General features: G+C 41.8%; 4 protein-coding genes across 8 annotated transcripts; 2 read left to right on the top strand and 2 right to left on the bottom strand.

Annotated features, from left to right (window-relative positions):
- Positions 1 to 896: 896 nt before the first annotated feature.
- On the bottom strand, positions 897 to 2,457 carry LOC127763173 (4-coumarate--CoA ligase-like 1). 2 transcript variants are annotated; one of them, XM_052287802.1, is made up of 2 exons: positions 1,815 to 2,457; positions 897 to 1,709 (listed from the first exon to the last, which is right to left on the bottom strand). In XM_052287802.1, exons 1-2 carry the CDS (start codon positions 2,166 to 2,168, stop codon positions 1,371 to 1,373), a joined length of 693 nt encoding a protein of 230 aa, XP_052143762.1. In that variant the 5' UTR covers positions 2,169 to 2,457; the 3' UTR covers positions 897 to 1,370. The 2 variants fall into 2 exon arrangements, with proteins under 2 accessions (XP_052143762.1, XP_052143763.1); XM_052287803.1 differs by having other exon boundaries at positions 897 to 1,706.
- A 2,273-nt stretch (positions 2,458 to 4,730) lies between these two features.
- Positions 4,731 to 13,422, top strand: LOC127763170 (polyribonucleotide nucleotidyltransferase 2, mitochondrial). Its single transcript, XM_052287795.1, has 16 exons — positions 4,731 to 5,118; positions 5,591 to 5,746; positions 5,839 to 6,009; positions 6,305 to 6,430; positions 6,499 to 6,660; positions 6,864 to 6,983; positions 7,662 to 7,799; positions 7,891 to 8,053; positions 8,761 to 8,886; positions 9,434 to 9,564; positions 9,682 to 9,901; positions 9,996 to 10,067; positions 10,983 to 11,062; positions 11,253 to 11,396; positions 12,037 to 12,708; positions 13,024 to 13,422. The coding sequence occupies exons 1-16, from the start codon at positions 4,777 to 4,779 to the stop codon at positions 13,120 to 13,122; spliced, it is 2,922 nt and encodes a 973-aa protein (XP_052143755.1). The 5' UTR covers positions 4,731 to 4,776; the 3' UTR covers positions 13,123 to 13,422.
- A 277-nt stretch (positions 13,423 to 13,699) lies between these two features.
- On the top strand, positions 13,700 to 17,033 carry LOC127763171 (serine/threonine protein phosphatase 2A 55 kDa regulatory subunit B alpha isoform-like). 3 transcript variants are annotated; one of them, XM_052287796.1, is made up of 14 exons: positions 13,700 to 14,007; positions 14,095 to 14,201; positions 14,305 to 14,415; positions 14,493 to 14,622; positions 14,728 to 14,933; positions 15,021 to 15,112; positions 15,230 to 15,348; positions 15,474 to 15,597; positions 15,686 to 15,812; positions 15,947 to 16,015; positions 16,120 to 16,211; positions 16,306 to 16,383; positions 16,473 to 16,543; positions 16,661 to 17,033. In XM_052287796.1, the coding sequence occupies exons 1-14, from the start codon at positions 13,803 to 13,805 to the stop codon at positions 16,798 to 16,800; spliced, it is 1,671 nt and encodes a 556-aa protein (XP_052143756.1). In that variant the 5' UTR covers positions 13,700 to 13,802; the 3' UTR covers positions 16,801 to 17,033. The 3 variants fall into 3 exon arrangements, with proteins under 3 accessions (XP_052143756.1, XP_052143757.1, XP_052143758.1); XM_052287797.1 differs by having other exon boundaries at positions 14,500 to 14,622; positions 14,739 to 14,933; positions 16,661 to 17,032; XM_052287798.1 differs by having other exon boundaries at positions 13,893 to 14,007; positions 14,739 to 14,933; positions 16,661 to 17,031.
- Positions 17,034 to 17,045: 12 nt separating this feature from the next.
- On the bottom strand, positions 17,046 to 26,108 carry LOC127763169 (ATP-dependent DNA helicase MER3 homolog). Of its 2 annotated transcripts, XM_052287793.1 has the most exons (27): positions 25,792 to 26,108; positions 25,501 to 25,601; positions 25,072 to 25,255; positions 24,798 to 24,959; positions 24,459 to 24,696; positions 24,315 to 24,351; positions 24,200 to 24,246; positions 23,849 to 23,886; positions 23,646 to 23,667; positions 23,346 to 23,558; positions 23,068 to 23,224; positions 22,933 to 22,984; positions 22,008 to 22,079; positions 21,850 to 21,899; positions 21,626 to 21,743; positions 21,480 to 21,543; positions 21,325 to 21,408; positions 20,144 to 20,269; positions 19,869 to 20,065; positions 19,596 to 19,784; positions 19,253 to 19,501; positions 19,131 to 19,180; positions 18,977 to 18,994; positions 18,628 to 18,710; positions 18,238 to 18,523; positions 17,894 to 17,937; positions 17,046 to 17,810 (listed from the first exon to the last, which is right to left on the bottom strand). In XM_052287793.1, the coding sequence occupies exons 1-27, from the start codon at positions 26,101 to 26,103 to the stop codon at positions 17,062 to 17,064; spliced, it is 3,942 nt and encodes a 1,313-aa protein (XP_052143753.1). In that variant the 5' UTR covers positions 26,104 to 26,108; the 3' UTR covers positions 17,046 to 17,061. The 2 variants fall into 2 exon arrangements, with proteins under 2 accessions (XP_052143753.1, XP_052143754.1); XM_052287794.1 differs by lacking the exon at positions 25,792 to 26,108 and having other exon boundaries at positions 25,501 to 25,725.
- Between the last annotated feature and the right edge of the window lie 22 nt (positions 26,109 to 26,130).

The following is a 26,130-nucleotide window of genomic DNA, read 5'->3' as shown; positions in this document are numbered from 1 at the left end:
TCATATGTTTGGGAGTTGACTATCATGTGTCCCCAAAGAAATGAGGAATCTGTTTTTGATGGGTGCAACAGCTCTGTGTTGGTCCATTTGGTTAAGCAGGAATGGAGTAATTTTTGATAACAAGATGGTGTCTTCTCCTTTGCAGGTTATCAACTTAGTTACCCGGTGGCTACGTACCTGGGCTATCCTCCACCAACTGGGGCTGCAGGATACTATTATGGTGGTATCTCGATGTTTGGACCAGGTGGCACAGGAGTTTTTTACCTAGGAGCATGGGTGGCGGTCTAGTCTACGGATTGAATAGCCACTAAGATATACGGTGGTATCTCGACAGTTGAACCAGATGGCACATGAGTTTTTTTACCCAGGAGCATGGGTGGCGGTCTAGCCTACGGGTTGATAGCCACTAAGATATATATTTCTGTCAAACTTTTGTGCTTGGGAAATGTTCTAGTTTCTTTCTTCTTTTTGGCTGTGTGCATTTTATGCAGAGGCCGGAGGTGACTCAGTTTGATTGTATTATCTTGTAATTAATTGAGTCTAAATAAAGCTTCCATTATCTAAAAATTTGAGTAACATAATAATAGCCTAAACTTAAAATTTATTCCTTTTTGAGAGGCTTGATCCCAGCAAAAACAAATGATCAAATTCAAACTGCAGGGGACACAACTCAAAGAGAACACAATAAACCCATGAGCTAAATATGACAAAAAAAAATAATCAAGAATGACAAAATAAATGGTAGGATGACTCTTTTACAGGACTGGACAAATTTATCCAATATGACAAACCCATTGATCTCCTGAATTAGGAGTATTGAGAGATTCAAGAAATTAGTAAAGTAAAAATAATTATGATCATCTTTTTTTACATAAATTATGATCATATTTTTTTACACCATCTTCTAGCATATATAATTTTTTTCCCTACCGGTATGTAGGATAGCCAATTCTCCGACTCACAGCAACAACCGTTCTCATCATCATTACATGCTGCGGTACTATCAAGCCACAGAATAATAAAATATTTAATCCCTTTGGTTTTGCTTTGGACCCAAATGATCGCTGAACTAGTGCAGCCGTACAAGACTACAATTTTTACCCAAAAATGAAGTGGCCAGTGTTTCAGATAAGTGGATTTGCCTCATATAATAGTTTTGACTGTGAATTGGTGCTTCATATAATACTTTGAAGGCAAATTTTGCTTCAGGACATCGAAAAAAACGTGTAATTAACTCGTGGACACCACAAGAACGAACGAGAATTTGTTGTCGGGCATCACAACAAAATGTAATTAGCTCCTGGACACTCGGGACCTTATTTTATTATTTTCTATGAATTTAGAGAGAGAAACACTAAATAAAGACAATTTTACCCTTGGGTCTCGACCTGGACAGTGACGACGCATTGGGTTGGCCGGCGGCGGCGACGGAGCTGAACAGGTGCAGCGCTTGTGTTCTGTCCCTGTGACGGGTCCGAGCGGCGGTGGCCATCGCCGGGATGCGCCGCGCTGTGGCCGGCGTGCGTGGGCTCATCCCCTTGGCGTGGAGCTAACGGACGTGTTGATTGACGACACCGACGCAATGTCCGGCGACCGGAGAACATAGTGCCTGGTGCGTGGGCGACGGTGGAGAGTTGCGACGTCGCGGAGCTGCTCCTCGCCAGCCTCGACACCGGCGTCCCATTCTCCCGCCGTGTCAATGGCAGCTGCTTCGCAATTGCAAGGGAGAGAAATGGGGATCAAACAACAATTCATCAGCATGTATTATGAAAGTAAACACTGCAAAAATATCAAATGTTCAGTTCAATTAGTACCTGAACAATCTCACTATCCGGGAATTTCTTGGCCACGACCTCCGTCACATCCTTGCCGAGCGGCGCGGCGCCGGAGCCGATCAACTTGAGAGAGCTGAGATCGTACTTACCTGCCCTCCCATGCTTGGTGAGCGTGATAATGACCGGCGGCACGCAGAACAGGTGCGTGACGCGGTGCCTCTGCACGGCCTCCATCAGGGAGTTGATGTCGAACCGCGACATGGAGATGATGGCGTTCCCGCGCTGCAGCTGCGCGTATGTGATGACGGAGAGGCCGAAGATGTGAAACATGGGGAGGAAGCAGAGGAACACGTTGGGGCCCTCCCGGCGCTCGTCTTGGTCGGAGGTCACCATCCTCGCTGCGGCGAGGAAGTTGCGGTGCGGTGCGTCAGGATGACGCCCTTGCTATCCCCTGTTGTGCCCGACGAGTAGAGGAGAGCCACCGTGTCGCTCTGCCCGACGTGAAGGCAGCGGCGCGCGCGTGCGTCGGCTGCCGCCGCCGGCGGCGGCGGCGCAGATATGCGTGCGTTGGCTGCCTGCGTGGGCGCGGCAGCGGGCAGTGCAGAGCGGGCTCGTCTTTCTCCCCCTCTTCCCAGCGCGCTCGCCGCGCCAGCCGTCGCGCCGAGGTGGTGGCGGCGGTGCTTTGGCCGGTGTGAGGGCAGGGGCAAAATGGTACTGTGTCACTAGTGTTTCTCTCTCTAAATTCATAGGAAATAATAAAATAAAGCCCCAAGTGTCTAGGAGATAATTACACGTTTTTTTAATGCCCGACAGTAAATTCTCGTTTTTTGGTGTCCACGAGCTGATTACACGTTTTTTCGATGACCTATAGTAAATTTTGCCTACTTTAAATTACGTATTGCAAATTACACAAGTTCCTCTAGCTAGAACAGATATTAAAAAAAAATCAGGGATGAGAACAATTGAATGCTGAAAAGTACCTATGATCAAGTAGGAAACTGGGAACAAAACCTCGAAGTCACCACATTAGCAACCTTTGCAGTAGATATTAGATACGTAGCTATGCAAATTAACTGGGTACTATAAATTTCAGACCTGGCTTTATCAGAAAGCCCAAGTAGAAACAGCAATTCAGACTGCAATTTGATTACCACAAAATCTGAGTAACCACATGACAAATTTATTAGTCTAATTGGTTGTCCATATTCCCTAATAAGCCACTTATTAGAGAATAAAAATTGATTTATAGATAAAAAAATTATATATCCATTTTTAGCGACTTGAAAACCAATGCTGAAAAAGAAACTAAGTTGAGTATGTCTTAAAATCAACTCCAAATTTAAATTTAAAAATTTAAATTTTGGCTTTTACTCTGACTTATTAGCTCAACCGATGGGCCTATTCTCTATGCAGTGAACAGTTCCATACTACGACACAGTAGATAAAAGTTTACAAAGGTCACCATTGTGATTTGTTAAGGCTTGCTGCCAAGATATTATTATCAAGATTCCTGTTTATAATTTGCTTATTTGCACATGCTACTTTATCCTGGCAAATCCATTTTATTCTGACTGTGATTTAGTGATGCCTATATTTTGTTGGCGCCTACACTACGATGTAGATACTACTAGCATATCTGCTCATGAACTGCAGATCTGCAAATGCAATGGATCTCAAATAATTATGCCCACGGTTCCCATATTAGATGCGCACGAGTAACTAAACTCTCTGCAAAATGGTTCCAGAAATGCCAACAGGACAATGAACAAAGCCTAGTCAGTTTAGCTTCAAATTCAAACACAACCAATTTGCAAGGAATAGTTAATTTCGGATCAAATACTATCGAACAACAGAACCGCGCAGAACATTCTTCAGAGGTAGTACATGGCTGATCACAAAGGCGACAATCTGTTCTGTCCACACACCGCCGAGTTATGACTGAGCGCTTGATCCAAACAACTTTTTTAACTGCCTTAGGGGGTGTTTGGGAGAGTTAGCCCCTCTAAATATAGGTGGTGTTTGGATGGGAGGGAGTAAACTTTAGTCCCTCTCACAAAAGTATAAGTCTTGTGAGAGGGACTAAAATAAGTCCCTCCCCTCTCAAACACCACCATAAGTCTCTCCCCTAGAGACTTACAGCTTGTTTGGCAACTTGAGAGAATGAGATTGGGAGTTTACACGAGGGAATTGATGGTGAGATTAAGATGGGAATTTGATTTTTCTTCCCAGTCTCTTGTTTGATAGAGGTGGTGGAAATTGACATGGAATTTAGTTGAAGATTAGATCATTAACGAAAACAGATGGCTGAGATTTGTTTAGGCGAAGTAAAGGAGAAATTCTCTCCCAATTACCACCCCCTTCCCAGATATTGAAAAGGAGGGAGTTCATTCCTCAATTCCCCATCCTCATCCCACCAAAATTCTCATATCTCCCAACCAACAAATCAGTTAATAGCCTCATCCCTCTAATCTCCCAATCCCTCCTAAAAACTCCCCCCAACCAAATAGACTGTTATGGTTTTAAGAGAGGGCTAAAGTTTAGCCCCTCCCTCCCAAACACCCCCTTACCAGTCAATCTTAGCGCAAAAACTGAATTCAATTCAAGAACTTATCTGGAAGGCGATCCATCACGAACTCTCAAAAAAGAAAAGCGTTCATCACCAACCTTGGGCCACGGCCCACGGCGACCGCCTGGGCCATGAGAAGGAGCTCACCGCCGCCGGGAGGCGTCGCCTGTCGCCTCGCCCTCTACTGCGCCAAAGCGGCGGTGGGTTCTGCGTTTTGACACGCCATGACCATTCCCAGCCGTCGATCTTCCCATGTACGGTCCAGATCGCGGGGAGGTGGAGCGCTGGAGAAGATGCGGCCGATTCTCCCGCTGACACGTGGGCCCATATATACGGTGTAAAAAAACCAAGGCCCAGCCGTTTCGGCTTCGCTTCGCTTAAACCCTAAACCAAAACCCCTCTCCTCCTCCTCCCCTCCACCGGCGCGCGGCCACCATGTCGATGGCGGTGGCCTCCCTCCGCCTCCTCGCGCGCGGCGGCCGCCGCCGCGTCCGCTTCCCCGCGCCGCTCTCCGTCCCGGGAGGCCGCGCGGCGTTCCTCTCCGGCGCGGCCGAGGAGGTCCCGCAGGCGGACGCGCCGACGCCGCCGGGACGGAAGGTGCTGGAGAGCTTCCGCGAGGAGTTCGAGATTGGTGGGCGCGTCATCTCCTTCGAGACTGGAAAGATGGCCCGCTTCGCCAACGGCTCCGTCGTGATCTCCATGGACGACACCCATGTCCTCTCCACCGTCGCCGCCGCCAAGTCCTCCGAACCCGTCCGGGACTTCCTCCCACTGACTGTACGGATCCCCATTCTCCAACCTTTTTTTTCCGTGTTATGGAGTTTTAGAGAGCGTTGAATTTGACTGGGAAACTTTCACTAGCAGGTTTTGATTTGCAGTATTATATAGTTAGTTCGGCTAATGATCGCTCTGTCTAGAATCAATTTTGTATCACTAAGAGACTGCGGAAGTCAAAATCTGATGCTAAATGCCATTTGTAATCCTCGCCGTTGGTTTGAAGGGTGTTTAGTTTGAGATGGAATGCAAAAGAGAAGCTTTGGTTGTTCTTGGGCCTTTCTTACAGCTGCTGATACCCATCGACAACTTCCATTTATTTAACTTATTTGAGGAAATGACGAATTCAATATTGAAAACAAATATTCACGTGCTCACATTTTAAATACATCACTTGTCTTGTATTTTGGGCATCTTTTTAGCTCCATTTTGTTCTCTGCCCTAATAGATATTTTGTTTATTATTCATGATGCAGGTTGATTATCAAGAGAAACAATATGCCCAAGGTGTTATTCCGACAACATATATGCGGAGGGAAGGTGCCCCTAAGGAAAGGGAGCTTCTATGTGGGCGTATAATCGATCGACCAATACGACCATTGTTTCCTCCTGGATTTTACCATGAAGTCCAGGTAATGAATGCTACTATTATTTGGTTCTTAACATGTGTGAAGTTTTTGTAAAATCCTTAACTTATTTACCTAGCAACATCCTGCTTTTCTAGATCATGGTAAATGTTATATCGTCGGATGGAAAACAAGACCCAGATGTGATGGCTGCAAATGCCTCTTCAGCTGCATTAATGCTATCGGATATACCTTGGAATGGACCAATTGGAGTAATACGTGTAGGAAGAATTGATGGAAATTTTGTGCTGAACCCAACGGTGGATGAGGTACATACTGATCAATTAGTACCACATGGAATTGCACTGATCTGTCCTCCATAAATTGTTCCCATGGTGTTGTGAAATGTACTGTCTGTGGATACGATGCATCTCAGGAGTATTGATATTGGTCATTGCACTGATCCAGTTACGAAGATGTATACAATTATTTGATTCTCTTTGGTCTTTTTGTGTAGCATGACCAACTCCATCAGCACATGTGATTCAAATGTGGTATACAATGCTAGAAATTTTTTTCAGCTGTCTCGTTTTGTATTTACTTTGCTTTAACTGTGTTTTGCAGTTAGGTATGAGTGACCTCAACCTTGTTTATGCGTGTTCTCGTGATAAAACATTAATGATAGATGTGCAAGCTCGTGAGATTACTGAAAGGGATCTTCAAGCAGGAATGAAACTTGCACACGCTGAGGTATTATTTTATCTTCATATTCTTGCTCTATTGTAAGTATATCCTCATGAATTGATTCACATTCTCAGGCAGTTAAATGCATTGACCCACAACTTAGATTAGCTGAGAGAGCTGGCAAAAAGAAGAAAGAGTACAGGATCTCATTGATTTCAGATAAATCCTATGAGAAAATTAGAACATTATCAGAAGCACCCATTGAAGAAGTCTTCACTGATTCAACATACGCCAAGGTGATTATATGTTATCTGTACTCTTCCTTAAGAAATATGTGGAGGGGAAATTAAATGCTCGATTGTGACCATTTTGTATGACTTCGAGTCATCACTATTTGTTTTCTATGCCCTGTCTTTTGTTTGAGAAGCAAAATGTAACATGTTTCAAACTTTACTTATTCTTTACAACATGAACTCATCGAGTATTTTTTTTTCTGCAGTTTGAGCGAGGAGAAGCCTTGGAAAATATTACACAATCTGTGAAAGCAAAGCTTGAAGAAGAATGCGATGAGGACAGCTTGAAGTTTCTTCACAAGGCAGTTGATACAGTGAGAAAACAGGTAGTGCACACTAATTGCTTTGGTTAAAGCCTTGCAAATGGAGGGAAAAACCTATTTTGTCAACCGATGGACATCAAATGCATGCATGTCGGTCAACTTATTATTGTACATATATAGCTAACATATATCCTTATTTTGCAATGCGCGATGGCTGATGCCATTATTCGACCTTTTGCCCTCCTGCATGAATGATTTTATCACATCTAGTTTTCCTGCTTGAATGATTTTATCACATCCAATTTAAATGCATCGAAACTTACAAGTTTGGAATGACCTGGTCATGCTATCTGTTTACTGGAACAACATACATGTAACAGAAATAACAGAGCACTTTGCTTTCTTTATGATTTAATAGAAATTATAAACTTTGGCAAGTCTGTAACTTATGTATCCAACACATTAGTGTATAACAAATCTCATTGTTTAGCACTTTAAACTTAGCATGCCGGTTTTGCATTGAGAAAAGCAAACTTCTAGTCCTGATGCATCCTTTTGAGTCTTCGTTTGCTTCATATGCCAAGATTTACACAATCTACATAATTTATTGGTGTTGTAGATCCCAGATGTACTAGCTATCCTTGACAAAAATCTGATATTACTTTATTCAGTGTTATGTTCTTATGTAGAGTCACTTCTGTTGTTTCAGTTGACATGGATTTGTGCCCATCTTTTGTGCAGGTTATACGCAAAAGAATAATCGAGAAAGGACTTAGAGTTGATGGTAGGCAACTTGATGAAGTTAGGCCACTGTACTGTGAATCCAGCACATATCCAATATTGCATGGATCTGCCCTGTTTTCACGTGGAGATACACAGGTTCTCTCTCACACACACTTTAAATTGAAGGAACATTGCAACATTTGTTTTCCAGTAAAGTGACAACCCGCACTGACTACTTTATTTGTAGGTTTTATGTACAGTTACCCTTGGTGCTCCTGGTGATGCTCAGCGATTGGATTCAATTGTTGGTCCTCCAACAAAGCGTTTCATGCTTCACTACAGCTTTCCACCATTTTCAATAAATGAAGTTGCGAAACGTGGGGGCTTGAATCGACGTGAAGTTGGACATGGTACATTGTCTAGTTTATGTTTGTGTGCAGATTATAGGAACTAGTGAGTTAATTACCCTGAAGTATTAAACAAACAACTAAGGTCATGTTTGGATCGTGGCCTATTGGTACGATGAGATAGTCTCACATGGGTACGTGTACTCAGTAAGAGAGTGTGTTGAAAAATGGAGAAAGGACCAGTGAACAATATATAGTTGAGTCCTTGGCAAGTAACAGACTTTAAATTTAGGTGGCAAAAACCAGTAGTTCTCTTAAGAAATTTAGCAAAAGTGAGGGTCCATCCCCCCCTTGACCTCAGTGAGTTTGCAGTGGTTGTAATGGTGTTATGTTAGTATAACTAGTAACACGCCTGCCCATTGCATGGGCCCATACGACTGGAAGATGAGCTGAGGGTGTGGATTGAGCATAAAGCACTGGATCCAACTGGTTTTTTGTGAACCAACCTTCTGGTTTTTTCGGGAGAGGCAGTGGTTATCAGTTGGTGGGGAGGACTGGTTTAAAGCTTAAGCATTTGGTCTGTATTGGGATACTTTGGCTGTTGAAATTTGCTGAATGGCATCTAGTGACAAGGTTTTATATCTAGACTAGTCATTGATGGCTCTTCCTTTAAATACTGCTTCTTACATTCCAATCTTATTTTGCATTGTAATTTTGCAAAGCAAAATGGTTGTCAGCTGCACAGCTATTTATTTTGTAACACTTTGCAGGCACGCTTGCGGAGAAAGCATTGCTCGCTGTGCTCCCCCCAGAAGGTGAATTTCCATATACAGTTCGGGTAAATTCAGAAGTCATGGCTTCTGATGGTTCAACATCAATGGCATCAGTATGTGGAGGTACACATCATTTGTCTCTTTTGTTGGCCTAGTATACTTCAAAGTTAAAATGAACTAATATAATTTTCATTTTGGTGTAAATTGGCATCATGTATTCATGTGGTAACTAGATCCTGTTATTTCCTTTTTTATTTTTCTAAAAAAATGTCATGTAACTTTTAACTGGTAGCAATTGGCCCTAATTTCGCAATGCATTCTCATTCTCTCATTCGCAGAAGCCTTTGTCTGAAAGGCTATACACTGGAACCATTTGTAATAGAATGAGGATCCATGTTTTTCATCTATAGAATATCCAAGCTAGCCATTCTCCATTGCCTTTATAATATCTACCGTCCAGAAGATAAAGTTTTAGATCAGTAGTCAGAGAAACTCTTAGCAGAGACCTGAAAAATATTTTTGAATTTTTTTAGGTTATGTTAACTTCTTTGTGTTCCTAGGATCTACTTCTGAGTATTGATGTGAATCTCCTTTTAGTTTTAAAGTGCTTAAACATTGATTTGTTTCTTAATGTTTCTTTTTTTATCTTCATTCATCTGAATGGCAACAGGAAGTATGGCTTTAATGGATGCTGGAATACCTGTAAGGGAACATGTGGCTGGTGTTTCTGTGGGTCTTGTCAGTGAAGTGGACCAGACAACTGGAGATATTTCTAGTTATCGCATATTAACGGATATTTTAGTAAGTATAGTTGCATACCATTTCTACCATCAAATCCTTATAAATAACTATTCCTTTTTCATCCAACTGTATATTTTGGTTGGTGCTGAACTGAACATGGTCATTGATGTTTCCCAGGGTCTTGAGGATCATTTGGGTGATATGGACTTCAAAATTGCAGGAACAAGGAGAGGTATTACTGCTATTCAACTGGATATAAAACCTGCTGGAATACCGTTGGACATAATATGTGAAAGTTTGGAACCTGCACGAAAAGCTCGAAATCAAATCCTTGACCGTATGGACCAGGAAATAAGTTCTGCACGTGCTTTTAATGATGGGAGCTCTCCTCGATTAGGTTTGTTAGTGCACTTATAGTTTAGTTCTTTTAAGGAGTTCTTTTTTGGTGCAAACATTGCTTGATCAACACCAGAATTGCCCTCCATTTGCAGCTACACTGAGCTTCAGCAGTGATTCTCTTAGGAAACTGCTTTTCCACAGGAAAAAAATTGAGCAAGAAACAGGTATCAAGCCCCTGTGCAACTTCTTTCAAGAAATAACTAGCATCATGTCTGCACGTTGCAACGAATCCTTAACATGTATACAATAGTCCAAAATATATTATGCAAAAAAAAAATAATTATACTAAATCCAGATGTTGCATGCATGATAGATGATGCTAATCAAACATCTACATATTGTCATATACTTGTGCAAATATGTCATTTTTTCTGTAAACATCTTACAAACAATGCACACATGCCTATATGTTTGTAGCTACAAACGAAGTAGAGTGGGGGATAGATGTAGAGTAGCCCAACTCCCTCTTTATTAAAAGTAAAGATACATGCCATTTCACTAGAGTGATAGATCAACGTAGTGGAAATCCTGGCTATTGTCTGTTGTACCATAAAGTCATAAATTTATGCAGATTGGTGATGACTTGGTGTTTCAGTGTTTGAAAAGAGTGTTTTTCAGAGCCTAACTGCACCTGTTTGTTTTTTTTTAACATTGATTTGATGAAAGAATATCATATGGATATATTTAAGGATCAGAACTTCATAAAGAATAGCCCATGGACATATGTAAGGGTCAAAATGTCACTTAATTTAGCATCGAATGGTTGCAAGTTTGTATCTTTCAAAACTTCAGGAGTTTGTTTTGTTTACACAACAATATGAATATAAAATATTGGTAGAGTTTCATTTTGCTACACCGCATTCATATTTTATTTCTCTATTCTAGACCTCGCTTATGTAGGTTCTAAATTTACACGTGTGTGAGAATGGAGTTCCTCTTGAGGTTAAAAATGATGTTTCATCACTAATTTATATTTGATAACCTGTATATTTGAATGCATGAACATACAATGCACTCTGTTTTATTCACATTTTTCTCAATCAACTGAGTTTTTAACTCTTATCTTCCATACTCTCAAGGTGCACGGGTATCTGTTAGTGATGGTACAGTCACTATTGTAGCAAAAACCCAACCAATTATGGATAAGGCTGTCGAGAAGGTATGTATCAACAATACAACAATATGCTATTTAAACCAATTATGATACATTCTGCTTATGAAAGGGTCTGTGATCTTTGCTTGCACTTTATACATGATCTTCTGTTCTATAAAATTTGAAATGTGAGTACAACACAAAGTGCCTGGGAGGAAGAACCCCAGACCATTCTAACTTTTCTACCCCATTACAGGTAGAATTTCTTGTGGGTCGTGAAATTGAAGTTGGCAGAACGTACAAAGGTGTTGTTTCCTCAATAAAGGAGTACGGTGCTTTTGTGGAATTCAATGGTGGACAGCAAGGTCTACTTCATATTTCTGAGTTGTCACATGAAAAGGTATTTTTCTCTTAAAACTCTGTAATATTAATATATGGAACATACTGTCTATTATCATGTGTTTTATTTACTATGCTAATCTTGTTCAAATTTATGCCAGTACATGATTACAGTTCCAACTGAACATGATACCAATGTTATTGATGAGAAAAGTTCCTATACACTTTTTTTTGGTTTGTTAAAGGGTTGTTGGGTTTGAGGAATTGATGTTCTAGGGTCATTTGATTCTTAGCTCCAAACTTATCATTCTTGATTTATTCATGGTTTGAGGAATGAGAACCATGAATGGTCATTATCATCATCTTCCCCCTCCACATTGTTGTAGTCATGATAGAGGATGTGAGGAATAGTTCCATGGATGAGTGCTGATCCATCATCCACCTTACAGTAGATGATGGCCAATGAGATTATGCCATAGGAAACATAGAGCAATCTCATGGAGTCACCCATGTGATATGAGACTATTGTTCTAACCAAACACACTTAAGCAACAAGAAGAGGTTCAATCACGTTTCACAGTATAAGTGATCCATTAGTTCATTGCATTCATACTGGCTAAAATGCTGATCAACCAGCTTTTAATCAGTTGTATTTATTATATATGTATTTAGTGCTCATTTTATTTCCCTTCTACCTGCAGGTGTCTAAGGTCTCCGATGTTGTATCTGTTGGCCAAGTGCTCTCATTGACATGCATTGGACAGGACTTGAGGGGTAACATTAAACTTTCTCTTAAAGCTACCCTGCCCCATGCCCATGAAAAGAAGGACTTAGCAAGCAAGCATACTGATCCTTTACCAAGTCAAGAAGTTGTTGGCTGGACGGTTGTAGAGAACATGCGTAGCAAGGATGCTAATGCTGAACCATCCATCAGCAAAGACGAAGACAACATGATTGAGGATACACCTGGGTGTTCTACTCCTGCAGTTATAATTCGAAGTGCTGCTGAATGTGATGCGCAAGATGTTACAGATGATCCTAAGAAGAAACGCCCAAAGGTTGCAAAGTCATCTCCTAAGCCATCTAAACCAGCCAGCGAACGGCAGGAAGTTAAGAGAGCTAGTGCTAAGAAAACTTCAGGTGCATCAACGGCCAAGAAAAATAAGAAAGAAAAAGCTGACTCTTCAAATGATGTGCTGGATGTCATTCCAGAACAAAATAAAAGTAACATCACGAACTATTCTAGTCCCTCAAACTTCAGGTCTGGGTCTATGAAGCTGGGTGACGTAGTTACAGCAAAGGTCTACCAGATACGAGCCTATGGATTAGTACTTGAGTTGAGTGATGGAGTTCGTGGAATGCATAAATTTGCGGTAATTTCATACCCAAACTCTAGTGAGAAAGTTAATTTGCTTCGGGATTTGCAATATTAATATCACATTGCTTGTCCTTTTTTTCCTTTTATTATATGAAAAAGAACTGCTATATGACTATCGCATACATATAAGATCTTTGATAGTTAGGAAAGAAATTATGTTTCCATATTTGCAGTATTGAACATGACAATGCAATATCAGATCGGATGGATCCATTGCCCTCAATAACAAAAACTTAGCTAAACATAACAATGCAGTATCATTATTTATGTATTTTAATTTCATTGGCACTGACATTGGAAACTTTTGCAGGAAAATGGACACAAGGATTTTGAGGTCGGAGAAGAACTACTTGTGAAATGCTCTAGTTTCAATGCAAAGGGAATTCCGGTCTTCTCATTGCTAGATTAGTAGCCATTTTGATGGGGCTAATGTCTTCTCTATAGGCCTACAGAAATAGACGCTTGTAAATGTGTACCAGCTAATTCATCGACTTGAGGAACATGAGAAATAATACTGCGGCTCCCTCGACTTCTGTCAGAGTGGTACCAAAATTTTGTGTGGCTGTCGTTAGTAGTTTTGCCCTGCAACTCACAAACGCCCAAATATTACGCATCACTTGGTATCTGAATCTCTTTTGCAGCAGTTGTACACTTGTATTTTTGCCACGCTGTTTCTTTTTCATCGTTGAAACTAACCGTAACAGTAGCATTCATATTTCTCTCCACTCGTAATCCCATATATAATTCATTTCATTCTTTAATACAGTTACTTCAACCATGAGAATCTCTGAGCAGCAGCTTCTTGGCATATCTTCATTTCATTCATTGTTGTGAGGTGCGAAGTGTGAATTGTACATACAGAAGTACAGAACTGGACGCAAAATTGTGGCGTTTTCTGCCACCAGGTCCCACAACGACGAGGCGTGTGGCTCCGAGGCCGCCTCTGATAATCGCCAAGAAATGAACCAAAAAAACGAACAAAAGATGAGGTGATAGACTTGACTCTTGCCTGGCCGCGCCGAACAGCGCGACGCGCCGACGCCCACACATGATACGTTGCGACGACGGAGCTCCTCGCGTGTCGCGGCGATGAGCAACACCGGCAGGAGGAGGAGGAGCCTGACCTCCATAGCTCCCTCCCCCGTCTCCTCCTCCCCTTTCCCTTCCGGCGCCCGGGAAGCTCAGGCGCCGCCGTCCCAGCTTCCCAGCTGGAAGTTCTCCCAGGTGCTCGGCGAACTGCCGCTCGCCGCCGCCGCCGGCGAAGGCCACGACAACGGCACGCTCCAAGATGACGGTACGAGTAACTCTCACGCTATGTCGAACGCCATCAGGGATTTTGGCCTCTCGTCTGAGCGAGGATAATAATCCGGTTCTTTTGCAGGTGATACGATCTCGGCAATCGAGTTCGACGGCCGGGGCGAGCACCTGGCCGCCAGCGACCACGCCGGGCGCGTCATCCTCTTCCGAAGAATCGACGACGAGAGCCACGTAAATTACAGCAATATATCTCAAAGCTAATAGCTATTCCAGTATGGTTCCCTGCAGCACGAGCTGAGCGGTTGACCCGGCGCGCGATTCTTGTACCCCGCAGGAGCAGCCGCCGCCGCCGGAGTCTCGCGCCGAGCTGGAGCGCACGGACTACGCCGCGGCGGCGCCGCCGGCGTACGCCTACATGGCGGAGTTCCAGAGCCACGAGCAGGAGGTGAGCGAGTCACCCACCGATCGAGACGGCTTACGACATTTGCAAATCGTAGTACACTCTTACTGATCAGTAGGCAGTACACAGTTCGACGTTCTGCACAACTTGGAGATCTGCGAGAAGGTGAAGAAGCTGAGATGGTGCGCGCGGCCGAACAGATCGTCGCTGTGCATGCTTGCCACCAACGACCGCACCGTCAAGCTCTGGAAGGTAAATGTAGCGATCGAACACGGCTTTGAGATCATCAGCTTGTTGATAGTTCGAGCTCTTCTTTTATGTAGGAGTAGTAGCTACTAGAATGTAATGATTTTATAGCTTCAAGGCAGGTCTCCGAACACAGGTCGAGGAAAGGGAACGGCCAGCCACGGCGGCGGCGGAGCACTCCGACTCCGGCGTCGCTGTCCGAGATCGCGCTGCTCGGGGAGGGTGATTCGAGCGTGAGAAATGGGTATTATTACGAGTGGGCGAGCAAGAAAGCTAGGAACTATTTGTCCCCGGATTCTGCCGAACATTCTGAAAAGGTAATGTTCTTCTATCTGCAGCATTGGAATCTTGAATCTTCGGTTGAACTCGTTTGAATTGTGCCTTTTGTAACATTGTGCGATCAGGCAGGTGAGGTTGGAGAAGGATACTCTGCAAAGTGCCGGAGAGTGTTCTCCCGTGCTCATGTGTACAACATCAACTCCATTTCGAACAACTGGTAGGTTGATCCAGCTATTATACAGTACAAGTTTACAACCTGTGTCATGCCATTCTGTCTGAACTCTGAGAATTGACGAGGTCATAATGTAGATTTATTCTCTTTTCATGCGTGCAGTGACGGGGAGACGTTCGTGTCGGTCGACGACCTCAGGATCAACCTGTGGCACCTGGAGGTGACGGACCAGTGCTTCAACATCGTGGACATGAAGCCCGCGGACATGGAGGATCTCGTAGGTGATTTAGTTTCATTTGTTGCTCAAAAACAGTTTGCATATAACTGCATAATAAAAAGGACTCAAGAATGAACTGCGAAACAGAAGGGTTGAACACTAGCTGTTGCTTTTTTTTTTTTCGATCAGAGGTGATCACTTCGGCAGAGTTCCACCCGTCGTCGTGCAGCCTCCTCGCCTTCGGCAGCTCGAGGGGCTTCGTCCGGCTGGTCGACCTGCGGCAGTCGGCGCTGTGCGACCGTAACGTCAGAATGTAAGAGGCTGGCTAATTAATTTGCTGATGTTGTACCTTTCTTTTTTTTCCCTCTGAAAATGCAAGATGGTTCGTTACTGTTTTTCAGATTCCAGGATCGTGGGAACAGCGTGCAGCCTAGGACTCTCTTCACCGAGATCATCTCTTGCATCTCGGATGTGAAGTTCACCGGAGATGGGAAGTATCTGCTAACTCGTGACTACATGAATCTGAAGGTATTCTGAATTCCACTTGACACGGCTTCCCCTTCTAAATAGGTCCAAGTGTACAGGCAGCGTGTCATATGGATGGTTGGATACTGAAACCTTCAGTGTTCCTGAATAACTTCAGTTAACTTCGCCATTTGCAGCTCTGGGACTTGCGCGTGGAGAGCTCCCCTGTTGCAACTTACAAGGTGCATGAGTTCCTTCGTCCTAAGGTACATCATTTATCCAGCACAGAAGCATTTCACTGTCTTAAATCGCGCGGTCAGTTGTGTCAGTCAGAACACAACACCACAAGAAGTTAAGAATTCTTTTGCAGCTGTCGGAGCTGTACAACAACGACTGCATTTTCGACAGGTTCAGCTGCTGCTCCAGCAAGGGCGGGGACTACTTCGCCACTGGATCTTACAGGTTTCTACTGCTGCAACACATCAACCTCATATCTGGAGTATAGGCTGTATTGTCAGTGCCCATCCTTATCCATCTCGTGGTTCTTTGTGTTCAGCAATACATTCAAAGTTTTCTCTCGTGCTGCTGCAAATCCCAACGGAACTACCTTGGAAGCTAGCACGAACCCTTACAGGTACTTAGCTTTGTTCTTTTACTGTCGCTTTGACGCTGCCAAATGACTTAAATTTAGCAAGAACTGATCTAATACGGTGAAGAATTCAGGATACAATCATTCCCCTCTGCAAAGAGTCAAGGGTTGCTCAGCAATTTTGCTCGCGGAATCCAGAGAAAAGGTTCGAATAATTCATCAAGTTATTCTTTTAATGTGTCTTTGTGCATTCTTTCAGTGACGCCTCTACTTTAGAACTGAAGCTTTTAGCGTGTGCTCTGCAAATTCTCTTCCCCTGCAGGTCAAGATGGACCAAGATCTGACGGCCGGGAGGACACTAAATGTAACATGACATCAAAGGTGACACATTTAGCTTGGCACCCGATGGAAAACTTCATAGTTTGTGCAGCTAATAACAGCTTGTACATGTACCACACATAGGCATATGTACTTATTTTTTCTCCATTACCCATTTTGTTCCGTGGGAGTACTGGATACTGGAGGAAAATATAGAGGGCAAGATTTACTAAACACATCGAGTGAAAGCACTATGCATTACATATAGAAAGGCATTTGAAGCGCTGAACATATTTATGCGAAGCTGAAACCTTAGTCTCGGGAAGATTTTTCGCTAAGCATCTGGCATATTACAATACATATTCGGGCATTTTAAGGTATGCTGCACAAGATCGCCACTGTGGGTCAGAGAAATGAGAAGACACTCTTAACGTCAAGAAAAGATGCGCCAGTCCCACTGCTCTTTGCACTCGCCAAAATATCCTTGCAATAATCCTGAATCGTGAGAGGTTGGACTGAGGCTGCAACTTGCTTTGTACATTGCATAGGCTGGAAATCTGCAAGAGGACTGCTGAAGCAGAATTTGCTCTTCTCAGATGAGTTGTCCATTTTACCTAAAAACTGAAGAGAATTCTCATCTGGAGTCTTGCTTAGAGCCTTGCTTTTCTCAGACGAGCTGTCCCTTTTACCTACAAAGTGAAGTGAATTCTCATCTGGGGTCTTGCTCTTTTCAAATGCTTTTTTACCCGCAAGTTGAGTAGAGTTTTTGCCTTGAGTTCTGTTCAGGATCTCGCTCTTCTGAGATATACTGTCCATTTTGCCCGTAAACTGAAAGGATCTAGTTTCTGCAGTTCTGGTCAGGATGTTGCGGCACCTCTCATCTGTATTGGTTGGAGAGACTCTAGCCTCAGTACGATCAAAGACCATAGGCGTGACTTCATATGCATGCAGACTGCTCTGATCTAGTCCAAACTGATCGCCCGATGTCTTCATTTTCTTCAGTATCAAAGGTTCATAAGAACTATCCATGGATTTCGACAACATTAGATTGGGGAAATCTCTGGATTTCTTGCGTATGTGATCAAAAATTGTGTTGTTGGTGGCACTTTTGCATTCTGCCTCTACTGGTTCAGAAGCCAATACATCTGGAACATCTGAACATGATAACACAGATTTTCATGCAAGAGCACAAATGAAACACAATAGATGTGCATAGTGTCATATAGAATTGTGTTACCTTCATAATCTTCTTCATGCAGTAGAGTAAAGCTTGGGGCCTCCCTGTAGTCATCAAAATATCACCTTAGAAGTTAGAACGCTATATTCTATATTCAGATAGTAGAGAAATTTCGGAGAAAATGGTTATAAATAAAGAAATAATTACAAGGATGACGAATACATGTTAGAAATTTCACTAATAGCTGTGATCTATTGCAATTCTGTGGTGACATATTGCAATCCTTGCAGAAAATTAAATAAAAAAATAGTCTGTGTGTAGAATGATAGCCACCGGATAGGTGTTCTATTTTCTCTGCACTGATTATGGAATCCTTGGCAATGTAGAGAAGGTTAAGCACTTACAGTGAAGCTAAGTTGTTGTACTCTCTTGTTCCCAGAATTTCCAGATCATTATCAGCTTTGTCTGGAGCTTTGGCCCTAAAATCATCTTCTATAACACATACCTCTTTAGAAAGTGGGTTCTGTCCATTATGATACTTAGATTGATTTGTCCGAGTTGTTTTAGAGCTAACCAAACAGCTCTCTGCAGGCAGATTGTACAAGGGTTCTGCCTTTTTAATCCCAAACACTTTGGTCACATGAAAATCTTCCCTGCTGACCACATGCTTCTTGTGGATATCAAGACCAACTTGAACATAAAATTAAAGATATAAACTATGTCAGCATAAAATCGTACACATTATAGATGAAAATTTCATTTTTTGATCTATAGTTCCCCAATGGTAATATTACCATATTCTTCAAAAATGACGTCAACCTTCAGAGTAGCCCTGGCATTTGGGGGGCATGGGACATACAGTTTGACAGAGTATGGACTGCAATTTTCAAATTAGCCAGTTAAGAGTATTTGTGAACAGCTGAGCTCCAACTTAGACGTCTGAGCTGAGAATGCAGCTAAATACTCCCTCTGTCCCATAATATAAGGGATTTTGGAGGGATGTGACACTTCCTAGTACTACGAATCTGATGACAAATCTGTTTCTTTTTCTCATTATTTTTAACGGCTCAATCAAAGATCATTTACTTTTAACTTTCTATAGAAGGATTGAAGCATTAACTGAAATAACAACAGAAATATTACCTGGAAAATTCTTGAGTCCTTCACAGAAGAATTAGAAATGGTGCAGCAACCACCACAAGAAAAACAGATAAGCAAATATCAGGAGAGGAAATAGACAGCAAAGGACAGGTAATATACTGTAAAGGATATCAACTGAGAGAACAAAACGACTGACTTTATTTTCTCATGAAAGAGGATCGCATTATCTTCCTCTGATCCCACAACCTGACAAAAAATCATGTAAAAATTTAGGTTTCAAGAGTGTCAATTGATCCAAAATAAAGTTAAAGAGGGTACCATATCAGCGTAATTTTGTTTACTGGATCCTACTGCCTGTGATAGGCGAGTCAGTGTTACAATAATTGTTGATTTTCCCTGTCTGTTTCCAGCATCCTCTATGTTTATATCAATTTTGGGGCCTAATGATGGCAAATAACTTTTTATGCTATCTCCAAATGGATAATTTCGTCCTGTTACGGATTCTATCTTCCTAGCATCAGCAGTTGCCAAACTCTCAAAAGAATCAATTCCAGCAGTCTTCAGTGCCTGGGATGACAGCGATAACCTCAAGCATTAATTATGCAGACTGCAGATACATAAACATAATTACATACCCAATAAAGATAATAAAGTTAATAACCTTTGCTGTGACAATTCCAATTCCAGGCAATTGCTTCAGCAAAAATGGACTACTCTCCCAAAGTTTTTGGTGTAAGCATTTCGCAAGGAGCATAGAACTTATGGCAGACTTGTAATTCTTTTTGTATATAAAATATTCTCTCATGCATTTGGCAACCCTGCATCCATTTGAGCATATTGAATTCATTTCCTGCATCAAATCGCAAAAATTAAAATAAGTCAAAAGAATAGGTGACAAAATCAAATGGTATTTTGAACTGGACAAACAAATTACCTGGTTAAGAGATAGATCATGGACTAGAGGGTCCCCAGTTAAACAATCATTTGCCAGAATAAATATTTTTTCTTCTCTTGTTTGAATACGCTTCTTCCTTTTCCCATTTGCACCAACAACATGGAACCAAAGCCTTCCCTCTTTGTCAGCATTTATCTCATTAAGGAGCTTCTTCTCATTTCGTCGTAGTTGGATCCCTTGATATTACAGAAAAAAAATCAAATCGCTAATTTATTATATTTAATTATTAATTAGAATAAACTGGAGTTACCTACAAGTTATCTCTGCAGAGTGGCAGATGATATGCAACAGATCTTCCAAAGTGCAACAGGCAGAAGCTTTGACAATAAGCTTCATAGTATCAAATTTCAGATAGAATTTTGTCATCAGCCTCCCAGGTTCTGAGTAGAAAATATATATCTCAGAAGAGTCATCTTTAATATGCAAATGAACTGAGTAACTGGAATGCTGAGGAGACATCTAAGTAGCAAGGGAGTTGAACAGATGGGCAAACAGAACGAGAAACACTAGAAGAATAGTAACAAAACTATTGAAGTTATGGGACAGAAGTAGGCTTCAAGTTGAATACCCAGCCGTCAAAGGACCTGCCATGTTTGCCAGCAGAACTTCTTACAAAAACGAACCCCATTAAATTTGGAGAAGACGGTGTACATTTTAGTGTCAGCTGTTAAGGTCATGATCAGAAAACGTACACAGATATTTCATGTTATCTACTTGAACTATAAGACTGAATGATCGCACCCCAGATATTCAAGCATGTATTGGAGCTAGCTGAATAGCTGTCAATGTTACAGCTCAGATATTGAAGCACTGGTCTATGTTAGTTGTTAAGGTTGCTGAGGTCGGAACTCGGAAAACCTCAACACCACACCAATCATAAGCTCAAACTCCGTACTTGAAACAGGTTGAAGAAATGCATGTTGTCCATAGTGTAATGCTCATTTTCCATCCCCAGTCAAATCTAGGCCTATTACCTAAATGTATTTTAGATACAATGATGTGGTTCGGAATTGAATCCTTTGGACACTTTGACATGCACTATACAACGAATCCAGTTCAAAGGAACAACTGTAATGTATTTAGCCCAAATTAATAGAAAGATTTGCTATGGATCAGGTTGGTGGATACTATAGATGGTAGTGCTTCTATGCTCTCCTCAAAACTGAATTGCACAAAAGCCACAGATATTAAGCAATGCTAGTGGGCACACCATCAAAAGCCTACTTTCCACAATGTAGGTAGGTGTGCAGATGGGAAACACACAAGGCGTACCACAAAGTGAGGGCACACCGTTTTCCAACTAAAGCCAAACTATTTTGCAGAAGCGTGGAATTGGCAAAAGACTAAACTTCAATTTGTATAGCGTAAGCTTGTACCAATAGACCTGTATTAATTTGTATCATCATTTTTTTAATAAAAAAAATAGAAAATTTACCTAATGGTTTTAGAAGGAAACCATCTTCATCTGTCCAAATTAGACCATACTCCCCCAGCTCATGGATCTTCTCAACACATATATCTGTAAATTGAGTTCATAACGATCAAAATCCCATAGAACCATGAATTCTACAAAATCCAAGAAAGATATACCTTTCATTTGCTTTTCAAGAAGTTCACATGGAATTTCTTTCTTAATTCCGTAATGCTGAGGATTCTGGTAATTCAATTCGTCAAAGTCAGTTTATGCATTTAAGCGAAATGGATTTAAAGATTTAATAATACTAATTTGCCCATGCCTTCTTTATCCTGATGTACAAATACGAGCACTTGAGCCACTCAATAGCCAAAGTTATATCAGACACCGTCAGCTGAACAATCTCTGCATTTAGATGCTCAACCGCACATGGAAGTAACCTGGTCATAGCATCTATACTCAGCGAGAAGTTTGAAATGGTATGCAGTCCATGTCAAAGTCAACTAGGTGAAATTATTAGTTTTCAGTTGAACATAAAACACTTACTGAGACTCCACCATCTCACATCCATTTAGAAGGTTCTCATATAGATGCACCTACAAGATATAACAGGTTAGCACAAAAGACCTATAGAGCCAATTTTGCCCAATAATGGTATCAAAATATCTCAGAGTTAACAAGAGTGGAAAATATAGATCCTTTACTGTCTCTCTTCTTGTCATGATTATAATTGTTCCAGTATCATCAAATGGTGGACGCCCAGCCCTTCCACACATCTGTAGATCACCCAAATAAGGGGAGGGGCATTGTTAGAAGCAAGAGGAAACCATATAGTATAATTTTATAATTGAATCACAAAATGCTCTGAACTACAATGCTTTAAATGCATGTTAGTTTTAATTAAAAAAATATGATCTTACACATTACACTATAAATAATTGAACTAGTATGTGGCATGAAATTTGCACGTCCAATTTCAAGTGTTTTGCAGATATAAGATCAAATGATGTGTTTTCGTCAAAGAAAAGGATCAAACGATATGATGTTGTGGCAATAAGTATGTCAGAATCAACTTTGCTTTATGATAAACAATTGAACTTATATGCAGCATGAAATTTAGAACATCTGATATACCTCTTTTTTCATAAATAACTATTCCAATAATAAACTTTTGGCAATAAGTATGTCATAACCAACTTAACATAACACTCGCCCAAGCAAAAAGTTAGTGTATAAGTATAGAGTGAAAGGTCATGATAGATTATGTTCTCATGCACTTTACAGCATATATGTTGGTTCCGATAAACTTAACCAAGTTTATAGAAAAATATTTAACATCTACAATACCAAATAAGTACATTATCAAGACATAATTTATGGTGAATTTAATTCAACTATTTTGATATTATAGATGTGGGTGCATTTTTCTATAAATTTGGTCTAAGTTAGAGAAGTTTAGCTTAGGACAAACTGAAACACCTTACAATATGGAACAGAGGGAGTAGCATTAAGACTACACATCAAAGATACAAAATCACATATACTTTCATGAAGCAAAACTGAATAATATTATTGCATATCAACAATGATGTATTTACTGGTGGAAATGAGACATGATAGTATGTATACCTGAAGAACCATGGATCTCTCATATTCTACATACAGACCCTTCTCTTTGTTGCTGAAAAATAGAATGAATATCAGACAAAAATCATTTAGATGATAGAGGCTAACTCAATCACTGAATATTTAAAATGAACTCACAAAAATTGTGTTGACTTTATCACCACTGTGTGAGCAGGTAAGTTGATCCCATGTGCCAAAGTATTCGTCGTGCAAAGAATTTGAATATCACCCTTCAGGAAAAGTCCCTCAACGACACTCCTATCCTTTAGGCAAAGACCACCGTTGTGATAACCAACTGAAAAGTTGAAATAAGATATGCATCACCAATCAGTGTAATGTTAGGCAACACATCAAAACATGGGAAACCATTGTAGGTTGTGAAGGTATCGTGGGTCGAGAACAAGATTCAACATGACCTCCATGTACGAGACAAGCCTGCAACTGCTTGTCGCTACAGGTTAGTGCAGCCTCCTTTAGATGTTCATACTGCTGCATCGATTTCATAAATGGATTTGAATAGCCTAGAGAACTCGCAGTTTGTGAAAGGCACTGTGCTGCTTCTTGTGCGCCTTTTCTAGTAGAACAGAAAACAAGTGCAGACTTTCCTCTTGAATGTTGCATCAGTATATCTGTATCAATATTATCCTTTATTTTGAATCCTGAAATTCTGCTAACTTAACTTAAGTACAATTGACAGATAGGTAGATGTAACTTACCGAAAATGAAACTTTGGAGTCTCTACAAGTAGAAAGAAATAAAGAAAATAAATATATCAGATTCGATTCAGTGATTATGCACAAATTATCAGTACAGTAGTACAGCTCAAGGAGATGAAGAAGACATCTGACTTAGCACACGCCCTCATTGTCCCTTCTCATTTTAAAGAAGGAACATTCTCAGATAGTAAGAAAATGCATACCCTCTCAAACAGGAAGTCATTTCTTGCTGGAGCATAACCTAAATAGCACAGTGAAACAGATATAGATTAGGTCAAACATATAAATTGCTGGTTTAAGTGTTGTAAGGCTGTCAGGACATGCTAAGTAATCAAAGTGGCATTTTCAAGAGTTCATGATTTTGTGGAGTAAAACAAAAATAATGATCTATTCGAACATCATTTCATGACTGATTCTGTGAGGAAGTTGCAGGTGTAGGATGGAGGTATTCATGACACAGTTTCTTCTCACTTTGACATAAGAAGTAGATCAAATGTCCTAATTCTTACGCTTTGGCCAAATATTTGCGATATGATGAGAAACAAGAACCATACCAAAAACCTTGGTTGTCAACTTCACTGGCCTCATCTCTTCTCCAAATCTGCAAAAGGAATATATAGATAAGGAAGTTCTAGTGGTGGTATCCTTGATGAAGTTGCTTCTCATCACCTTTTTATTCCTTCAGACGGTACTGCAAGCCACTCCGCTGAGATCCAAGCAAAGCCAAAACGTAAGTAATCTTAACAGAACATAATCTGGTAATGTAAATAAAATAGAGACATGTTGGGACCATACTGCTTGGAGTTTACCAACCTATATCCTCAATATTAGGGATAGTGGCAGAAACTGCTATGAATCGAACATTTGCCAAAGGAGCAATCTTCATTGTGCCAAGTCGAGAAAGCATTTTTATTCTACTGACAATTGCTTCTAGGGCAGCTCCACGAGGATCGTTGAGGAGATGAACTTCATCAATAAGGACCAGAGCAATGTCACTGAAGAAACCCAGTCCACCATCTCTTATTCCATGACGACTCACAGAATCAAACTTCTGCAAACATAAAGATGTTGGTTAAAAAACAAGGAAGTGGCTAGCAGTTGTGCCAATCCTCTTTTTACACCGTGTAAAGCAAAGCAAGCAGTCACATATACCTCAGGAGTTGTGAGAATTAAGTCAGCATCATGTATGGATTTGGTGTTATAGAATTCATTGTCACCAGTCATCTCCAAGCAACTGATCCCCAACGAGCCCAGCTTCATGTTCCAGTCACGCAACTTCTCCTGCACCAACGCCTTCATTGGAGCAATATAGATCTACCAGGCAGTTCAAATTAAGCACATGGTAAAAATTAGACATTCGTATCCTCAACATACAAAGTGAATCCCTAAAGTGTACATAAAAGCTAAGAAGGTACTTGACACATACTGTTTTCAGGGTTCCTTTGATCAAATTAAACCTCCACTCTGATGAGAGGAACCTTGAGAGAAGCCTTAGAATGCAGAGCTCGAACAGCACGGTTTTGCCACTCCCAGTAGGCGCAGAGATAACCATGTTTACATCCGAGAGGAAGCATGCAGGGAAGCACTCGCTCTGCAACGAATTGAAATACCTGCACGGAACGCAGGATGCCACTGTAAAACCCCATCCCAGCTACTCCACGTTTCATACCGTAATCCACATTCCACAGAAGTGTTTTGTTAGCCTGATGCACTACGACTACAAGGCTACTCAAAATCTCAATCTACTGAATGTGTGAGCGCGATCATACAACTACACAGAAATGCACCGTGCAAACACCGTAACCGCGGCCCACGGAGTTTGATATTGGCAAATGCGATGATGCATCGCGCGCACCTGAACCCGAAAACGGAGCGGAATGGCGGGGGAAGGTCCGCGACGGAGCGCAGCGCGTACGGGTCGCCGAGATGTCCCATCGCCGCCATCGCGTGCGGTCCCTGCAGAAAAATCGAGCGATCGCGGGTGAGTAGCCCCGCCGCCGAGGAATTTCGTCGAACACGTTGCGCGCGGCGGGCGGCGATCGGAGCCGAACCGGCTCGATCACGATCAGGAACTCGCGGACGAACCGAGCGGGCGGAGGCGCGCAGCGTAGGAAGACGAGAGGCGGAGAGGGAGAGGCTTGCTTACTGCTGGTTGGTGGAACCGGATTTGGAGGGGGGGAGGGGGGGGGGGTATTTGGACCGGAGGAGTCGGAGAGATGGCGAGAGAGAGGAGCGGCTGCTTCGCGAGGGAACGAAGGTGGGAGAAGGAATGGCAGGAGAAGCCGCGCGCGGATAATGCCTCTGGTGTCTCGAGGTGAGGAGGAGGAGGAGGAGGCGGAGGAGATGAGCCGTGGATGATTGCAACGGAAAGGAATTTCAAATTCTGGTTTGCGTTAGAAGCTGGCTCACGCCTGTTCGTGCTAGCGCTACTGTCTCGATGCAGGTAGGAGTAGTCCATTTTTCTCTACAACACGAAAGCACCAAT

This window comes from Oryza glaberrima, chromosome 2 (genome assembly GCF_000147395.1).
Source record: "Oryza glaberrima chromosome 2, OglaRS2, whole genome shotgun sequence".
NCBI lineage: Eukaryota > Viridiplantae > Streptophyta > Magnoliopsida > Poales > Poaceae > Oryza > Oryza glaberrima.
Note: the sequence above shows the minus strand (reverse complement) of the source record. Positions and strands in the feature narration are given on the sequence as shown.